This window comes from Mesocricetus auratus, unplaced genomic scaffold (genome assembly GCF_017639785.1).
Source record: "Mesocricetus auratus isolate SY011 unplaced genomic scaffold, BCM_Maur_2.0 Super-Scaffold_100010, whole genome shotgun sequence".
NCBI lineage: Eukaryota > Metazoa > Chordata > Mammalia > Rodentia > Cricetidae > Mesocricetus > Mesocricetus auratus.
In genome coordinates, this window is record NW_024429194.1 from 83,772,605 (window position 1) to 83,793,327 (window position 20,723).

General features: G+C 41.5%; 1 protein-coding gene across 2 annotated transcripts in view; it reads left to right on the plus strand.

Moving 5' to 3' along the window:
• Positions 1-556: 556 nt before the first annotated feature.
• The window catches only part of Mrtfa (myocardin related transcription factor A), a 90,598-nt gene continuing 70,431 nt past the window's right edge, over positions 557-20,723 (plus strand). The window contains exon 1 of one of the 2 annotated variants that reach the window (XM_013111332.3): positions 557-1,006. In XM_013111332.3, coding sequence (XP_012966786.2) covers positions 961-1,006 — 46 coding nt within the window. In that variant the 5' untranslated portion in view covers positions 557-960. The remainder of the gene's footprint in view (positions 1,007-20,723) is intronic. The other variant, XM_005067008.4, reaches the window with a different exon arrangement.

Sequence of the window (20,723 nt, forward strand, 5' to 3'; positions counted from 1 at the left end):
AGCCGTGGAACCCTGGGTGACCAGGGCACTGCCTGAATGCATTCTGCCAGGTGACAGGGGCAGGCCAGCATAATGCCTGAGTACTTACAAAAGCAAAATGCCCGTGTCCATTCTTATTCAGACGAGTTGTTCTGTGTAGTAGGAAAAGGCTGAGGTTTATCAGGGAAAGGACACTTTTCCCATGTATTCCCTACATCCAGCACGAGCATAGAGAATTGTAGGAAAGTTATCTGTGGCAGCCTGTCTGTTCACACCTAGCATGTACCGGTACTGTTGGCAGTGAGTAGCTCTTTAGGAGGACCGGCAGATAAGAGAAGCAGATTACCTCTCTGGAATATGTTCTATGGCTTTTGGAATATTCTAATTGGAGAGGGGGTGGGGAAACAGTTGAACTTCTGTTGTTAGTCAGCTTCCTTAGCCTATAAATACCACTTATGAGAAAGGCTGTTGGGATTCCTACAAAGTTATGTGTCATATGTATTTATTTGTATATATATGTTGATGTGTGTGTGATACTCGAATGTTTATTTCGTGAGATTAGGTGTGGATTGTGTTTGATTTGTTGTCCTAAACTGCATTAACCCCAGAGTTCCTTCTTGTGGGGTTTTGAATAAAACCTGTCTTCCCATTTTTAAAAGAGAGAGGAAAGCAGTTTGATCTGTCTTTCTGTGCTCCTCCCCTCCCCCTAGAGAGGATGGAGGGGAGGAGCCACTGCTCTAACCACGAACTTCAGGTCTTCTCTGGAGCGCTGGGCTTCCTGTCTGCAGTCACTCAACTCTGGGCCATCTTGACTTGCCTGAAGGGTGGAGAATTGGTGTCTTCTCAGAGAAGGGGAGTGAGTGCTCACATTCCTTTGCTCACCGACATGAGACTGGATTTGTAAAGCTCGTGTGGCCTCTCTAGACTTTTCCTGTGACTTGGACTTTTTGTGTTTGTGAGCTGTTTCCGTGAAGACTCGTCATGACTCTGCTGGAGCCTGAGATGCTAATGATGGCTGTGCAATCAGGTAATTCCCTTATTTCCTGCAAAGCTCATTTGCCACAGGCATCTTTAGAACGGTTGAGCACATTTGTACTAGCACTGGACTAAGATGGGAACCTGAAACATATATCATTTAGTAAACATTTCATTTCAGATTTTTATTGTTTTTTTAATTCTTTAGTTGCGTATTTCAGTTTTCCAGATGTAGCTTTGAATTAGATAATAAGTGAGCTGAAGTGTACTCTGTCAGGGGCCCACTTGCTCTTCTTTAACCATTTTATCACAGTCTTTGGCACTGCTTTTAGTGAATGGTAATTAAATTGCTTTCTGTCATCGTGAAAGTATCTTTGATACTTTCATCCACTGTTCTTGTCTTCTGGGTCACAACCTTTCTATTTCATCTTTACAGTGTCTGTGGAAATGCTCTTGATAAAGCACAGGATGGGTTAAATGTTAGATAGGGAAGCAGAAAGAATGCAGGATTTTTGAAATTCTATTTCTAAAAATAGTTTTTCAATTCAAAGCTTCTCTTAAAACATTTAAAAATTCCAGATAGTTTTTAATGGTTTCTTTTACTTTTGGTGTTTTTAAAACTTGTAAGTCAGATATCTAAAAATAGAGAATGTTCTCCTTATTTTTAGACTTCTACTAAATGTAATCTGTAGTGTTTTCAGAAAGATTCATACAAGTGGCATTTGCACCCTCTACCCCATCCCCAGGCCCCATGCAGAGAATGACTGGCCTGACTGGTCTCTGTCCTCCTTGGGGAGTGCTTAGGTAGTGTGTTGTCAGCCCAAACACACATCACTGAAGACGGGAACAGATGCTGTCCGCTGACTTCTGCTGTGGACAGGAAGGGCCAGGGAAGAATGGTCCTCGCCATTCTCTTCTTTGTGGTTTACAAACACAGCCACAATGAGTCATCTGTCAGATGAATTTTTCTGTTCTTGTGTGCCATGCCTTTCAGGTTGCCTTTTCTTTCCCTCCCACAGATCTCTGGAGCTTTGTGTTCTAAACAAAATCCTGTGCTTATCTCAGTGTTTCCCATCTGTCTTTGATGCTGTATCTCAGTAGCTCCTGGTAAAACTGACTCAGTTTTCCCATCTGTATTGCAGTCCTGCTATGTGTGGGCAAGTGTGTTTTTTACTTTAAGGGGCAGTTTTTAATATTTGGACATTTTTTCTATCTCAGACAGTACCATCTCATAGTGCAGGTTAAATATTTCTTCCCCTAAGATAATTTCAGTGTTCCTAGCTCTCAAAGGGAAAGAAAGGACTGTTCTTTGTAGTTTCTTGCCTAAGAGTAGGTTTTCCTACAACATATGTTGGGCAGGGCTGGTCACCCATCTGTCAGACCAGCTACTTCATAAAACTTTCAAGGAATAACAGTATGTAAGACAAGTGTGAATGAAATTGACAAGGCTGGTAAATACAGGTAGGACCAAAGGTCTTCAAGAAGACGATAGATGTTGGCCTTTGTCTTTTTGCTATGTTCATAAATACAGAGAAATAGGGTTTAGGGATGTGACCTTCCCATTTCTTAAGTTAGGAGATGTTCAAAAGCATTTGGAACGTCACTGGAGTGCATAGCCACAAGCCCTTTATAACAGTAATGCAGCAGCCATTATGACAGGAAATGGAAAAGAGTCTGCTATGGAATGTCAGTAAACAATAATTCTTGTTAAAAGCCAAGAAATTTGTTCATCTGTACCTTCATGAGTATGTGCTTTCTAGGAGAAATGCTTTTCATACCGTAAAGTAATTAAACCCTTCAGACAGAGGTGAAGATGTAAAGTTTTAAGGTGCTGGATATAATAGTTTGGGGTTCACTGTGCTCAGCAGCAGTTTTCACCCAGTACTTGGAGCTTGGAGGTTTTGACAGGGCATTCTTGAGTGTCTTGAGGTTTACTTCCTTCACACTGCTGGAGGTCTCAAGCTGTTTTGGATCCAATTGGGTGCTGCCTTTCTGTGAATCCTGTCTCAGTAGGGTCACTGTCCCTCCTGTCATTTCTGTGGTGTCACCTTCATAACGCATACCAGGTATCCCCTACATGTGGCTTCCTAATTAGATCATTAGCACCTTTGAAAAAAGGTTTATTTTTAATAAAGGGTGTGTGTGTGTGTACATGCCCATGTAAATGCTGGTGCATATAGAGGCCAGAGCTGGAGCTGGAGTTGCAGGCAGCTGTATGACACCTGACGTCTCTCTTCAGCCTTTACTTACTAGCTTCTTAAAAGCAAACACTCATCTGTATGTGACCTCCTGGTGGTGGCATATGGTAGACACTTCTTTGTCTTTTGAAGAATGGCGGAATTTTCCTTGACTTAATTCTCTTTATCAATAAGCATAAGCCTTTAAATTAAGATTTCTATAAAAGTATTTTGTAATCTTTTCTTCCATAAATAAATGAATCCAGTGGCCATCATCTTTTGTTTTAGCCAGTCATTATCTAAAGCTTCATGGCTTTCAAAGTTGATATTCTTTTGCCACCCTGATTTTGTAATGTGTCCTGTCTAGGATGATGTGTGTCATTAGATAGATCAAACCAGTCAAACTACACCTAGAGTATGTGTCACTGCCATGGAAGTCTGTCTGGATTTGTCACAGTTAGAAAATGATTAGAAATGGACATTGTAGAATTTCTGAAGCTGGTCCTAAGGGAATAATATAGGGCCACAGCATTGATGGGTGTCTTTCTGAATGGAGGTATGCTAGGGCGCAGTCCTGGCGGTGTGCGTGACCCTGAGCAAGCAACCCTCTGCTTTTTTCCAGCCAGTACCACTCTGTCAGTTCATTCCTCCATAACAGTAAGACAGACTTCTTGGCAAAATTATATCTTAGGATGGCTCCTCAGGTCTGCTTTGGACCCATGATACATGCCTGATGCTATTGGACTACAGTTAAGGAGTCAGTTGGCTGGTTCCTGCTGTTGCTTGTACACATATGTGTGTCCCAGGCCTCCCGCTTGGTCACTGTGGCTGCTTCAGGGAAAGAGGATGATGAAAGACCAGGAGACTGACGTAGGAGAGATTTTGTGTTCCATAAAGCAATTGAGTAGTTTTTGAGCTTATTCTGGAGTTATGCTATAAATGCAGAAGGATATATAGGTATATAAAGGTATTAGGTATATAAACTTTGACACAACCCATGGATCCTACTACTCAACCAAAGAAGCAGGGCATAGCCTGTGCAAGTGCATTCATTGGTTGTGCCACAGAGATAAGTTTGTTCTTAACAGCATTCCTTTCAGATTGTTTGTTTTACACTAGTTGCATATTGCCCATTCAAAAACTTCATCAATTAAAAAGTTTCTCCTTCATTTGTTAACTTCATTATCCTTTGATATCTTTGCACTTAATTCCTAAATATTTCTTTGATTCTTTTTCCTTTATCATGGCAGTTTGCCTCTGCACTGCTTGTTTTAAAGGAGGACTTGGAAAGAACGGCAAGGCACAAAGGACAGACGAAGCACGTTCAGTCCTGCCCATTTTGGTAGCATGGTACTCTTTGGGGAACCCCGACACTCGGGAGTATAGAGAGCCTTCAGCCATGTATCACCTACTTTTAGATCTCTGAGTGCTCGAATCATTGTGGACTTAGAAACACCCTGGTTTCCATGCCAGTGGTGGCACACACCTTTAATCCCAGCACTCAGGAGGCAGAGGCAGGCAGATCTCTGTGAGTTTGAGACCAACCTGGTCTACAGAGCAAGTTCCAGGACAGCCAGGGCTACACAGAGAAACCCTGACTTGACATCCTAATCCACCTTCCACCCCCCAAAAGAAGAAAGAAACATCCTAGTTTATTTTTAAGGACTTGTAGAGTTTGAAGAACACTTTGGGTATTTCCTTGTCTTCTTTTTTTTTTTTGAAAAGAGGAAATTGGTCTTTGAAGTTAGCTTATTTCCTGAAATTATGGAATTAATTTATGGCAGCGGTGGGAGGAGAATTTGTGCCCTTACTCTCTTGCCAGTGTTCTTTCTGGTTCAAGATATTTAGAGATGCCAGAGATCTCTAGTGTATAAGGCTAGATGTGACACCCCCCAGCCCCCAGAAATGGTGCTTCTCCTAGGAAGTGAGGTCTGAATACCACAGACCTCTTCCCACCTTCATCCAGCTCTGTCTTCTCTGCCTGGATGGTGATCTCTCTGGACAGGTAACAGACAGACAGCTGTTGTCCTCAGTGTTCTGGCTTACATTTGACTGCCCTTTATCTGACTCACTGATTTATCTGAGCCCTCTCAGAATTAAGATCCAGATTAAAGGAATTCGAATTTTTCTTTCACATCTCTTTTTCTGTGTGTTGTTTCTCTGGATGAAGCAGGCTATCAGGACTCTGAACCATGATTTTAGCCTTATTAAAACAGTGCCAATTTAAACAAAGATGAGACTTACACAGTCTTACTTTTTTGAAGTCTCACTTTTTTGATTACCACATGCGTTGTTTTTTAATTTTTTCTTTTTAATAACAAGAAAAAATACTAAAGGCCCTATGCTACCACCAACACTCAAGACCCAACTTTCTTTGCCTTGTACTTCTTAACGCTAAAGAGCAGTATTGGGCTGAGCTCGTGGTATCATAGTCTGAGGCCTGCTTAATGTCATGCAAAGTCACGAAGGGAAAATTAAACTGGTAAAAAGAGATGCAGTAGTGAAAAATGTATGCTACCATGATAAATAGTTTTTGTGTGTATTATTTAATCACTATGATTCTGTTCACATCTATAGAGGAAACTTGAAACTCAAAAGCATAAAAACACATAAGAGATGGAAAATATCTCTATGTTCTTCTAGTGGTTTTAATAGATATCCCCACCATTTGGAAGGTCAAGGAAGGAGGCTTCCCAAGTTCAAATCTAGTCTAGGCTATATATATATATAGTTCCAAGCCAGCCTGAACTACAGTTTAAGACCTTTATAAAACGGTGTTGACAAGATGACTTAATGGGTAAGGACACCAGCCATCAAGACTGATGACTTGAGTTTGATCTCTGGGTCTCACATGGGGGAAGGAAAGTATCACTCCCACAATTGTCCTGTGTCCCTCATATGCACATATTCATTCTAAATATATAAAATATGCAACCCTCCTCAAATAAACCCAAGTAGTTTAGATCTTTATTGACTTTCATGATCCATTTCAAGTCAAAGTCAGATGGTATCTCCTTAGGACCTGCTAGTGACTCTCTTCTGCACTACCCGTCCTCGAGAATTGCAACTGTTGCCCTCCCTCTATCATTTTGCATGCCAGCTGCTTTACTGTCCCTGATGCCTCAGCCCTGTGCTAGGCGTCCCAAACTCGCTATTCCTGGTGGGACACGCTTCACTTGCCTCACGGCTCCCTCACCCTGTGATCTTTGCTTCAGCGTTAGTCTCTCAGTTAGCCCTTCTCTGGCCAGGGATTTTAAACTACTGCTTCGTTTTCTCTACACCATTTATCATTTGACAGCTTCATGAGTTTTATTTGTCAGTTTCTTGATGTAGCTATCACTCAGAATGTAAGTGCCTCTGAATGGGGGATTGGTTTGTGCATGTGACTATTGGATATAGTTAGCATATGATAATTATTAATAAATGATCATAAAAAATTGCAGTGTATTTTATGCAAGTATATTCTTTATAATGTGACTTTTTGTGAGGTGAGTTTCCTTTTTTAATTAATATTTTTAGTTGGTGTACAAAGTAATTGGATTCATTATCACAGTTTCATACAATATCAAAATGCATACTTTATTCATATCTGCCCCCTACCTCTGGTCTCCTGCATCCCTCTAAATAGCTTCACTTTTGCTTCTGTGTCACATATGTGCATACATATATATGTTAAGTCTAGATTCTACACGTAAAGGAAATGTGACGGTCCCTCCCCCATTTGCATACATATATATGTTAAGTCTAGATTCTACACGTAAAGGAAATGTGACTGTCCCTCCTTCCCTTTGGAATCCTTCATCTCCTCACAGTTGTCATCTTCTCATGCTATGTGCACACATGTAAGTCTAGATTCTGCATGTTAAGACAAAGTGTGGTGTTTTTCTTTTGGAGTCTGGGTTATTTTGCTTAGCATGGTTATATCCTATTCCATCTGTTTTCCTGGTAATGACACGATTTTGTTTTTCTGTGTGTGTGTGTGTGTGTGTGTGTGTGTGTGTGTGTGTGTGTGTGTGTGTGTGTGTGTATGAGGGGGGGAGAGAGAGGGAGGGGGGAGAAGAGACAGTATTTATTTGTATGTAGGACAGCAAAGGTTGGCAACAGGTGTCTCCTCCCCCTCCCTTTTTTTTAATCTCTCACTAAACCTGGAGTTCACTCATTCAGTTAGACTGACTGGCCAGAGAGCTCATAGGGATTCTCCTGATTTTGCCTCCCTATCACTAGGGTTACAGTCACTTATCACCATGCCCAACTTTTTACATAGGCTGGGTCTGTAGAGGTCCTTATGCTTACATAACAAACATTTTACCAGCTAAGTCATGTCACACCAATTTGGTTGTTCGTTATAGCTGAATAAAATGCCTTTGTAAGTGCAATCATCTATTGATGAGCATCTAGACTGCTATCTGACCTTGGCTTTTGTGCATGTCAGAGTATGCCTTTAAAGCAGTGGTTCTCAACCAATGGGTCACAACCCTGCATATCAGATATTTACATTATGTTTTATAACAGTAGAAAATTACAATTATGAATTAGTAACGAAATAGTTTTATGTTTTGGGGATCACCACAACTGTATTAAAGGATCACAGGTTTAGGAAGGTTGAGAGCCAGGTGGTGGTGGTACACGCCTTTAATCCCAACACTTGGAAGGCAGAGGCAGGTGGATCTCTGAGTTGGAGGCCAGCCTGGTCTATAGAGTGAGTTCCAGGACAGCCAGGGCTACACAGAGAAACCCTGTCTCAAAAACAAAAACAAACAAACAAAGAAGAAGACCCAGTACTTTAGATCAGTGTGTGATAGCCCCAATTGAGGAGACTGGAAAGTAGCACAGTGGCTTTCAGGATGTGGCTGAGCATCGTTAATACTCTGAGCTCTTTCAAATGATGCAAGATAGAAATGTCTATATATTCTAAAATCTTGTTTACCTTTTTAAAAATCATTGTGGTCTCATGAGTGTACAGTATATTTTTCTAATGCTACATGATAGAGTTTATCAACAAATGAATGTAGAATTGGATGTGAAAAGTTCTCTGTTTTACGTTCTAGCGAGATGAAATATTGATAGATATAACCCACATAACAAAAGCTCTTTGAAGCCCTCAGAGGCTAGAAAAAGGAGAACGAATCTTACCTCAGAAAGTTGTGAGAATGCAAATCTAAAGCACAGGCTGGAGCTGCAGTGTGCAGCCCTACACTCACTGTTCAGTCTCTAACCCTTAGAGAGATGGGGGAGGAGGAGGCGGTGGTGGCCAGGTTTCTGACTCTGCTGCCTTAAGCTTGCAGCAGTGGCATTGCTTGACTTCTGTTCCTGTCACATCTTCCATAAACTAGTGATGCAACAATACCTGTCCCAGGGACTGTTTTACTTATATCAAGTGTTTGTCATGGTTCCTACCACATAGAAATGCCATATTTGAAAAATATTATTGTAGTATTGTAGTAGGTTGTTGTTTGGAGGATTTTAAAATTTTTATTCAAGACATGGTTTCTCTGTAGTCCTGGCTGTGCTGGAACTCACTTTGTAGACCAGGCTGCCCTCTAACTCAAAGAGATCTCTGTCTCTGCCTCCTGAGTGCTGGGATTAAAGGCATGGGACATCACAGCCCAGCTTTTAATTCTATTTAGTGTGTATTAATTTTTAATTCTTGGACTGGAGAGATTGTTCAGTGGTTAAAGATACTTGCTGAGCAAGTTTGGTGACCAGAGTTCAGTACATAGAACCCATATGAGGATGGTGAGAGAGAACTGACTTGATCTCCATACATGTGCAATGATGTGTGTGCCTGCACACATGCATATACTCTCACACACACCACACACAACTATAATAGTTTTAAAACGTTTATTCCTGGGTTTACTTACAACTTCTATAACTCTCTTGGTATTTGGCAACTCAGCATTAAATTTTTTTCTTTAGTCTTAAAATACTTTTAAGAAATTATTTTAAGGAAACTAAAAGATATTTGTTTTTAACAAAAATATTCAAAGTAGAGAAAAATATTTTCCTGTTGTCCTGAGTTCCCAGCAGCCACGTGGTGTCTCAAAACCATCTATAATGAGATCTGGTTTTTTCTTTTGGCCTGCAGGCATACATGCAGGCATAACATTGTATACATAATAAATAAATAAATCTTTAAAAAAATAAAAATGTTTTCATCTAATCTAGAATATGGGGGCTGGGGAGGTAGTTCAGTTGATAGAGTGCTTGCTAACCAAGGAAGAAACCTAGGGGTTCAGTTCCCAGCACTGGGGGAACTTCTAATTCAGTCACTGACGGAGACAGGCATTAGTATCACAAGTTTAAGGTCATCTTCTGCAACAACAGTAATGAAACAGAGGTTAGTATGAGCTACAGGAAATAATGACTTAAAAGAAGGAAACTGAGAAGTGTTGATGAAAGTTTCTGTCCCGCCAGGTCCCGCCGCCCCTAATAAGCACACAGAGACATATTAATTATTAAATTGTTGGCCGATGGCTCAGGCTTCTTACTGGCTAGCTCTCTCTAATTATTAATCCATAACTACTAATCTATGTATTTCTACATGGCTTTATCTTACTGGAGAACTTCTGGTGTCCTATCTTCCCGGTAGCTACATGGCATTTCTTCCTGGTGGCTTCTCTCTGCGTCCTCCCCAGCATTCTCCTTCTCTGGTAGCCCTGCTTATACTTCCTGCCTGACTACTGGCCAATCAGTGTTTTATTCATCAAAGCATATCTACAGAAGGACATCCCCCATCAGAGAAGGAAGGAAGGAAAGAAAGAGAGAAGGAAAGAATGGCTCTGAGTCTGTCCACCAAATTACTAACAGTTCTTCAAGGAAGTAAGGCTTGATTAGAGATTTTCTTTGTTGGACGTTTTGTTTTCCTGTACCTTTCTGATTTTCTTTTTTTTTTTTAGATTTATTTTATGTATATGAGTGGTCTATCTGTATCTATGCCTTTATGCCAGAGGAGGACATCAGAGCCCATTATGGATGGTTGAGAGCCACCATGTGGGTGCTGGGAATTGAAATCAGGACCTCTGGAAGAGTAACCAGTGCTCTTAACTGCTGAGACATCTCTATAGCCCATCATTCTGATTTTCTATGATGAACATTTCTGCTCAGATAAATCCCATATTAATTTTCATGCCTGTGTGCATGTGTAGTTTGTTTGAAAGAGGAGGAAGTAGCTGGAAAGCATGGTGTCTTAGGTTAGGAGCCAGAACAATGGATTTAGGATGAGTAAAGTCTAAGCGCTGAGCAAACAGTGCATGGTAAGGCCATGCCATCTCACACGGCTGTGTTCCCACTGAATTGTTTGGATAAATCCCTTTTACATTTTGCCTTTGTTTCTATTTTGTAAGATTTATTGAAATTTATCTTTGCAGTGTTTGTGTTAGGTCATGTTCTTGGCAGAGCTGTAGATCTTTCCTATGTATACTAGCCTACTCTCAATTGACTGAACCTTTCACGAGATTTTGTAAGTGAAAATATACTGTTTTTTTTTATGGGTAATCATAATTTAAGTAAGTTAACTTCCTCCCTTTCTCTTCTCTTTTGTTTTGGGTCACAGGGCCTCATGTAACCCAGGCTGGCCTTGAACTCAACTACGATAGAGGAGGGTAACTTTGGACTTCTGATCTTCCTGCCTTAACCTCTTGAATACTAGAATTACAGTCACCTGTCACACACCCAGTTATAAAGACTTGTCAAAACCCATAAAGAGTGGGCAATATCTGGATATGGCACTTCAGTATATGTGATGCTGGGCAGGTGTGAGCAGAGGCAGCAGATCTCTGTGTCTCCATATGCACGATGAGACCCTGTCAAAACAAACAAACAAAAAAAGATGCTAACAATGATCTCTTGGAAGTTCCTAATTGTTATTGATCGACATAGAAATACAAATGAAAACCGCAAAAAAAAAGGCAATACACACCCACTAGAATAGTTATAATGGAAAATACTGTTAATTGTAAGTGTGTGTGAAAATGTGAATCAGTGGGGAGTCATAGTATAGAATATGAGATGGCACATACTATTTAGTATATTACCCAGCAATCCAATTTCTAGATCTTTACACAAGAAACATGGAAACATACATTTATGCCAAAGGGTCATAACAACTTAGTTTTTCATCACTCAAAACTGGAAACCACCTAAATGACTGTTGGTAGATAGAAGACAGTGCTAATATAAACTATTTACTGGCAATAAAATGAACAATTACCGATTCACAGACCACCAGCATGTCTGTATTCTGTGAATTTCATAAACATGGTATTAAATGTAAGAAACCAGATTCTGCTATACACTCTCAACTCATGTACATTCTTAGAAATGGAGGTGGTGGGGGCTGCAGAGATGGGTCTTTCAGAGGGCCCAATTTTTTGTAACAAAAACTCAAAACTGTAATTCTGTTTCCTGTGAATCTAATGCCTCTGGCTTCTCTGGCTACCTCCATGCAAGCACAAATCCACATGCAGATATACATACCTATAAAATTAATATTTTTAATTAATTTTTTAATGTTATATATATTGGTGCTTTGAGTAGTGTGTCTGTACATCATGTGCATGTCTGGTGCCTACAGAGGCCAGAAGGTGGTGTCAGATCTCCCTGGAACTGGAGCCGTAGACAATTGAGAGCTGTCATGTGGGTGCTGGGAATCAAACCCGAGTCCTCAGGAAGAGCAGCCAGTGCTCTACTCCTCAAGTCATCTTTCCAGCCCTAATTTGTTTTTTCTTTTAATGTAGGCTGTGGTGGGGCTTAAGAGAACTTGTTGCTTTTGTAGGGGGTCTAAGTTTGGTTTCTAGCACCTGTTTAGGGAAACTCCAGAGGGACACAGTGTCTTTTTCCAGCCTCTATGATATATATCCATATTGGCATGCTTGGGTATATACAGTCTTTTAAAAAAATACAGACTGGAATATTGCTCCATTCTTTTAAAAAATGAATGACATAGTTTTTTGGGGAGGGAGACCTATTGATAACTCCCAAGACATTTCATTACATGGAATGAAAAGTTACATATTGTATGATATTTGTATAAACTTAGAAGTTTGGTTTTGTTGTTGTTAGGGGGCTGACCTTGAACTCACAGAAATGTGCCTGTTGCCATGTCCCATGAGGGATTAACGCCTCTGCCACCAGGCTTGATAAGATGTAGAATTGTGAAGAGATGTGCTTGTCAGAGTCTGAAGGTGGTAAGGGTGTGGTTCTGCACTGTATATAGGAGGTCACACAGTGGAAAAGTTAGGCATTGTCTTGACTGTCATTCTCAATGGTTGTAGTACTGTACTGTGACTTTGTAATGTGTGATTACTACGGGAAACTGGTTAAGGATGTGTGGATCGTCTTGTTTTTACAGGCATGTGTAGATCTATAATTAGCTCAAAATAAAAAGTTTAGTTTAAAAAATGCAGACAGTTTGGCAGTTTTTCAAAAAATTAAAGCATAGCTCATATGACCTAGCATTTCTACTTTTAGCCCAACAAAGTCAAAACATTGTCTTTGCAAAACCTTGTACATAAATATTCCCTGCAGGGCTGGCAAGATGGCTCAGTGGGTGAAGACACTTGCCAACAAGCCCTTGTGTCTTGAGTTTGAGTTTGATTCCTGAACCCACATGGTTGAAGGAGAGAATTGACTTCCACAAGTTGTTCTCTGACCTCCACACGTGTACCACACACTCATGTATGCAAACCCTAATAAACAAATAAGTAAATAAATAAACATTTTAAAGACAAGTTCCTGGTAGCATTATTCATATAGCCAAAAAGTGGAAACAATCCAGCAGTCCATCTTGTGGTAAAAATAAATTAAAGTGTGTTATGACCATGTGTAGAATATTAGTCAGCCATGAAAAGGAATGAAGTATTGCCATTTGCTACAAAATCAATGAACCTTACAATACTATGACAGATCTGGAGAGAGCTCAGCCGTTAAGTAGAGAACCTAGGTTCTATTTCTAGCACCCAAGCAGCAACTCAAAACTGTCTTTAACTCCTAATTTCAACTCCACCATCTGACCTCCAGGGAGACCATGCACACACATGATGCATAGACATACATCATACATGGAAGCAAAACACTCATACACATGAAATAAAGTAAATTTAAAAAAAAAGATACTGTGGCAAGTAAAAGGAGTCACCCTGTGATTATATTTATACGGAATGTCCAGAATGCAAATCTGTTCTGCGTAGGAAACAAATGAGAGGTTGCCAAGGCCTGAGAGGGATGAGGAGTGGCTGTAGATGGGCTGATGAAGGAGCACTGGGGTTAATAGTGCTGGTGCTTATGAAGTCTGGTGAATGTGTAGTGTGAGTTAACTAGGTTTTAAACTCTGTGACCGCTGTGTTGGGTCTGCATGTGACTGTAACCCTGGCTACTTGGTAGGCTGAAGCAGGTGACCAAGAGCAGTGTGGCCAGTATAGTGAGACCCCGTTTCAAAAGAAAAGGAAATCTTAGGAAATTTTGTGTAGGGTTTTTGGGGTAACAAACAAAAGTGGAAGGAGACGATAACTCAAGGCCTGATGAAATGAAAGGTACTGAGATTTGTGGGCTCTCTCAGCTGTCCTGGGGTTACACAGCTGTGAGCATATGTCCACGAGCTGCAAAGTGGGTGAATTTATCTAAAGTTCAATAAAGTTGATTTTTAAAACTTACAAAATTATGTATAATTGCAAGCCTAAAGTGAACTTTAGGTAGGAATAGTCATGCAGCCCTTACAAAAAGTCAGGCTAGGTATGCTGAGTGCTAGCACTAGGATGCACAGTGAGCTGGGTTGGTGTCAGCCAGCCTGAGCCTTCTGCCTTGTGGCCTTGCATGTGTAATTTCTCTAGTTTGTTTGTTTCTGACTATCTTACTGCATTCTTTTCATCTGTGTGCAAGTTGAAGAATGTGCCATCAGTATAATGAGTGGAGGTGGTCGCCTCTCACCATCGGTATAACAAGTGGAGGTGGAGTCTTCAGTTAATCTGGGCGCAGGAGGTTGGTTAGAATGACCCCTGAAGGGCCTGGGCAGCACTGCTTGGCAGTGTTTAAACAGCCAAGGCCAGGTGTGGGCACTTCTTTCTCACCTGCATTGCCTCTGGTTTTACCCTGATCTCTTGCCAAGAAGTAGGCTGTCTAAATCAATGTTACAGAAAGCTGTCAAGGTTTGAGAAGAGTTCTAGAAGGGATCTGTGAGAAGGACCACCTCTGTGAGCGAGCCTCTCCTGCCACCTCCACCTGCCGTCTCTCAGTTCTTCAGTACCGCTGATAGATTGTGCCACGTGGTGGAGGCTCCGCTTTCCTTTGTTGCCCTGGTGCTAGGGCTCTGTTTAGGGCTTCAGGGATGCTAGGCACAAACCTTGTTTCTATTGTTTTCCTCAAAGGTGGTAACAGGTTAAAAACAGCCTTTTTGAATAAACACCAAATAGGAAAATGCAAAAGTAAGCAAACACAACCTTAAAACACAAGAGTCACATTCTAGAATTCTAAGTGGATTTTGTAGGAGTCCCAGCAAAGTCTGTAAAATAAAACAGTGATAGCTGGCACCATATATGGGGTTCACCAGGTATGGAAAGGAAAAGCTCACTTGTCCTATATTCTACTTCTCAACACCTCTGACAGTTTTGATTGAGGGTCCCTGGTGGTGTCTTCCCCCACAACAACAGTTACCTGGCTTTCTGATACCAGGTCTGTAACTAGCTGCCTGGGATGAGGATAGACTTCCTGAGCATAGAGCTCAGTCCCACAGACCCCTCAGCCTTAATCATTAGCAGTGGTGTCACCAGTGTGTTCACAGTCTCTGCATGACTTGGCTATAATTCAGAGGTTTCCACAATCCCCTATAAAGGTTGGATCATTTGCTAGAATGGCCCACAGAATTGAGGAAGACGTTTCACCTACTATTACATTTATTTAAAAGAATATACTTCAGAAAAGGCCAAAGGAAAAGGTACAGAGGACAAGGCATGAGCAGTGTGTGGGACTCCATGACTTCTCTGGGCATATCACCATGTGTTTGCCAGCCCGGAAGCTTTCTGACCCTGTCATTATTTGTGGATGCTTGTGGAGGCATCCTATGTAGGCACAATTGATTAAATTGCTGTCTGTAGATGATTTTCCCTCCCCCTTTCCTCACAACAGCATCTTGTTACATAGACATCTATGGTCTCCAACTTAAGATCCTCCTGCTGCAGCTTTGTGAGTGTTGAGGTTATTAACACATGCTACTACACTCTCTACCTGGTCCCTTTCTGACCCGGCAAGTGAGGGTAGGACTCTGGCTCTAGTGTTCTAACCTTGCAGTCGGTTGGTTCTGACTGCAGCCTCTTTCCTAAGTACTATGTTGGCTTACACTCACTGCACAGGCTTGCTGTGAATCACAACGGCTGCCAGTGCCTTGGTCGCTCTTACTGCTTAGCAAATGCTAGGCTTCCATTAATTAGTAGCTCAGTGCCAGGAGTGGGGATGAAGACCAAATATGTCCTTATTGTAAACCACACCAGCACAATGTGTGGGACGGTGTTCCAGCTTCCATAACTCTCATAGTCCTCACAACAGCAGCATGAACTCAATGCCTTTATTATCCTTTTTTACAGAAGAGGGAATTGAGGGACAAAGTGGGTATGAAACCTGCCCAGTGCCACACACCTGGTGAGGTAAGGGTGGAGCTAAGAGTGTGTCCAGATGGTCTGGCTTCAGAATCTGTGCTCTTTACCTGTGCACTTTCTTTTCCTTCAGAACAAACTTCGAACCCTTCACACTACTGTTTGGTAACTCTTCGTAGGCAGTTCTGATCCTCTGGGTTGCTCTGTTCCACTATCCTGGTGTGTAACCTTCCTGTCTTTTTTTTTAGACCCCGCCCACATCACTTCTCCCACACTAGCATATGACTGTTAAACAAGAAACAGAGACCTTCCAACTTTTTCTTAAATTCTGTGTTCTAGCCCTCCTCTCTGTAGAGGGACAAGTCTTTTTCTACATCTGAACTTGCTTAGGTGCAAATGGATATACAGTGAACTTTGACCCTCATTTAGAAGCTTCCTTGTAGTAGTAACTCTTTACCTGTCACAAGATGAGAATGCCATTTGGAGAGCCAGTGTCACATGTTGAAACTAAGCAAAACTCCAGTATCCTGCCACAAATGTGCATTAGAAATGCTGCCTGTGTGTTGGAATTAGAGTAGTAACTTGTGCTGTGAGAGGGTCTGGCTGGCTCTGGTTGGGAAGGTGTTCCTTGCCCCCCTTTGTTGTTGTTTTTGGTTTTTTGAGACAGGGTTTCTCTGTGGCTTTGGAGGCTATCCTGGAACTCGCTCTGTAGACCAGGCTGGCCTCAAACTCACAGAGATCTGCCTGCTTCTGCCTCCTGAGTGCTGGGATTACAGGCGTGCGCCGCCATGGCCTGCTTCTTCCCTTTCTATCTTGAGAAGGCTCTGAGATGCTGAGTTACTGCCGCTGCCCCACAAGAGGGTCAAAAATAACCATCCACTAGTTGATCCTGAAGATGGTTTAGACTTCTGGTCCTTTATGATTTAAACTGGCTTTAGGGATTGGTCTGCATACTTCCAGTTTGTGAATTTGAAGAAAAAATATTTTTTTATATGTTTGTGGAATTCAAACCATACTATTACAGGAAAAACATTTTGAGAACCTAGAGGAAAAAATGTGATTCCCACATGCATATGGACTTACATTCTGGTTGTTTTAGAAGAAAAATGTAAACTAGGCCACCACACCTTAAATTGCAGCACTCAGGAGGCAGAGGCAGGCGAATCTCTGTGAGTTTGAGGTCAGCCTCATCTACAGAGTGAGTTCAGAACAGGGTCCAAAGCTACACAGAGAAACCCTGTCTGGAAAAAACAAAACAAAGCAAACAAGAATAAAACTGTAAATAATATCTAGTGTAGGGTGTTTGTGCTCTGATACTAATAGGCGAGTTTGCTAGTGTGTGGCTTTTCTCTCATCCTGCCCATCTCTGGCCTTACCTCCTGTTTGAGTCTATTCCTCATTTATTTGTTTGTTTGTTTTGGGGTTTGTTCCTCTTGCTTCCTAGACTTCATCTCTTCTCTTCCCCTTTCTCCTTCCCTCTAAACTTCTAATTTGCCTCATTCTTTGCTACTTACCCTTCAGGTCTCAAAGAATGCCCCTTCCTCTTTCCCTCACATTCTCACTCTGTGTTTCTTCATTGCGCATATACTTATATATGTTTATGAGATTTTAAAAATGTTTATTTTTAACTTATGCGTGTAGATGTCTTGCTTGTATGTATGTATGTACAACATGTGTGTGCCTGGTGCTTGAAGAGACCAGAGACTATAAGATCTCCTGGGACTGTAGTTACAGATGGTTGTAAGCTACCATGTGGTTGCTGGGAATTGAACCTGGGTCCTCTGGACAAGTGCTCTTAACTGCTGAGCCATTACTCAAGCCTCCTGTGTATGAATTTTTGTTGTTGTTGTTGTTGTATATTTCTTTTTGTTTGTTTAGAGTCAGGGTTTCTGTGTAGCCCTGGATGTCCTGGAACTTGATCTGTAGACAAAACTGACCTCAAACTCAGAGATCTGCCTGCCTCTGCCTTCCGAGTGCTGGGATTAAAGGCGTGGGCCACCACTGCTTGGGTGTTGTATATTTCTGTTCAGTTAAAAACATTAGAAACCAAAGGAGGGTATTGGGTGTCTTTCTCTCTCTCCATATCTACCCCTGCTCCCCCTTTTTGAAATAGAATCTCACTGTCTAGTCCTTAGCTGACCTGGAACTCATTATGGAGACCTTGAACTCATAGAGATCTACTTTCTTCTACCTCCAAGATGTATGTCACCACACCTTGCTTCTGCTTCATTCAGTCATTCATTCATTCATCTGTTTATTTATTGCAACAGGAGCTCTCATTGTGTGGCTTTGATTGGCTTTTATTGGATATTGGGGATTTGGACTTAGGTTCTCTTGTTTTTATAGTGAGTATTCTTCCTAGCCCCAAAATAGATCTTATCTGTTACTATTTTAACCATATTGTGAATGAACAGGCTGATCATGAAGTATTATAGAAATTGGGAAGAAGAAAGTCACATCTCCAGTCCAACAGTTCTATAGAATAATCTTTCCCCAAAGAACAAAATATAAATTGTCCTGTCAACAAGGACTCTTTAGCTCCTTCTTATAACTGAGAGGATCTTATGACTTCGTCTGATCTCCATGGGCCCATATGGACAAAACACTCACACACACAAATTAAGGTAGGGGAGTCTTTGGGGTCAGCAGGATGGTTCATTGAGTAAGGGTGCTTGCTGCATAAACCTGACAATCACCAGGTTGCGGTGGTGCACACTTTTAATCCCAGCACTCAGGAGGCAGAGGCAGGCAGATTTCAGAGTTCCAGGACAGCCAGGGTACAGAGAGAGAACCTGTCTAGAAAAACCGAGAGAGGGAGGAGGAGGAGGATCATTAAATAAACTGAAACCATTAATTTCTAATTCATTTTGAGAAGCAAGATCCTCATTTTGGTGTGTGTGAGAATCTATATGCTGAGTGTTTGTATTTACATCAGTAGCTTTATCTCTGCCCAGGGTTGAACCATGAACTAAGAGTTGACTCTTACATCGGTAAAGAGCTGGTGTGTATGTGTTTGGGTGCATTTTGTGTTTTGATGTATTGGTTGGGGTTTTAATGGATCTCTTTCTGTTTGGGTGTGGTCGTGCCTTTAATTTTAGTTGAGGCAGGGAGGATCTCTGAGTTCAAGGCCAGCCTAGTCTGCACTAAGTAAGTCCTGGTCTTAGCTAAGTAAGATCCTATCTCACAAAAAAAAAAAAAAGGAAAAAAAAAGCATTTCTCTTTCTGATGTACTTAGTTTGTCCTAGTCTTGGTCTGTCTTTGTGGCATATTTAAGTCAAAGGACTAACAGTTTTGATTGAAATGGCAAGCGTTCTTTCAGAAGTTTAAGAGTTCATGTTCAAACCAAGAATGTTACTGTCCAGTACTTCTGAGTCTACTGAAGGTTACCTCCTGCATGGCAGAGTGCTTCTCAGGTGAAGACTGATAGTTTTTGTGAGCTATGTGGGGCTCTTGGAAACCTTTGGCTTAGACTGTTTCCAAAGCTGTGTTCATAAGGACACAGACAGCTTTAACTAGCTATGCTGGCTGTGGATTAGCATGCCACTGCTTTACTCCTATGGAAACTTCCTCTTCTAATTCTTTCTTTGTTACTTTAAGCTTTCTAAATTTTCTTTGTTCTTTGCAAGTTGTAGGAATTTCTTTTCATAGCAAAAGAGTTACATAAAATAAGATTTAGAAAATTTTAATTAAACAAATGCCTTTGTAAACTAACCATGAAAAGACGGATTCCCTTCAAGTTTACAAATGAGTCTTAAATGTAGATTGTTAGGGGTGGTGTCACGGGTATGGGTTTCTTGGATGTCATTCCTTTAGCCCTGGAGCTAAATACCAAGAGGCTACATGCTCAACCCTAAAACATTAGCCTCTGCCAACATTACATCAGCTCTACAAAACCTCACTGGCTAATTATCCCTTGGGATCGGACATGGATCTGGCAGCCTGTGAAAGCTGCTTTTTCCGATTTCTGTCTTCCTGGCTGTGACATATCCAAAAGGAATGAAGTTGAGAAATCATCATTTTTTGAAAGCTCTTGACTTCTCATTCCCACAGTGGTTCTCATGGCCAGGATAGAAAGTTGCTTCTGAACTTGGGACCTTTATATAGTCCATGAGGAGTGACCAGGGAGGGTGATGATGGTAAGGTGCCCGGCTGTCTGTGTTTCTGGATACTAGTGTCTAGGGGGTCCAGTGTGCTTCTGCATCCTCCCCTTTATACCAAGATTGAAGAAGGTGGGCAGACAAACTCAGACTTACATCCGTGGTCTCTGTATCCCTTGGCTTTGCTATGTGTATTGGTACAGTCATTACTCACTGGAGTGATCATCACTGTTTCCTAATGATAACCGTCAGTAGGAATAAGTGTTGTGTGACAGACATCACACAATCCTCTTACTACCTTTGAGCCTCAGTCATATCTGATGTATGTTCGATGCTGTCTCTTCATTCTGTACTTTTCAGGGTCCTTTGCTTAAAAACTGAGCATGAAGTAAGTTACCTGGAAAATTACTGGATATCATTGAGTTAACAAAGCTCAGAAAGTGAGCATAAATTGACAAAGGTTAGCCAGAGTGAAGACCAGGCCACTGGCAGCCCAGTAATGACACACTGCCCACAGGTCTGTTTCTGCCTCTGCTGCTTACCTGGTCTCTGGTGAGCTCCTGCTGGTCTTGGCACTGCCCTCATTGCTAGGGGTAGTTCTGATTATATTTTTCACTTTTGTGCGATTTCTTTGTATTCCAAGTCCTTGATGGGAGAATCTGGTCATCTTTACTTGGGTTATTCATTTGTGAGCTAGAGACCAGGGAGCCCAGAGAGGGGAAATCTATTTCTGTGGAAGCAAGAGGACTTCTCTTGCTTCCCTTGCCATTGGAATTTCTCTTAATGAAAGAGGCTCAAGTGCTAGACAGCTCAACTTTAGGATGTCCTCTCTACAGTAGCTGGCCGCTTTCGGCCATGGTTCACTCTCTGTGTTCTTGGCTTAGGCCTTGACTCCTGCTGCACTATGTTTC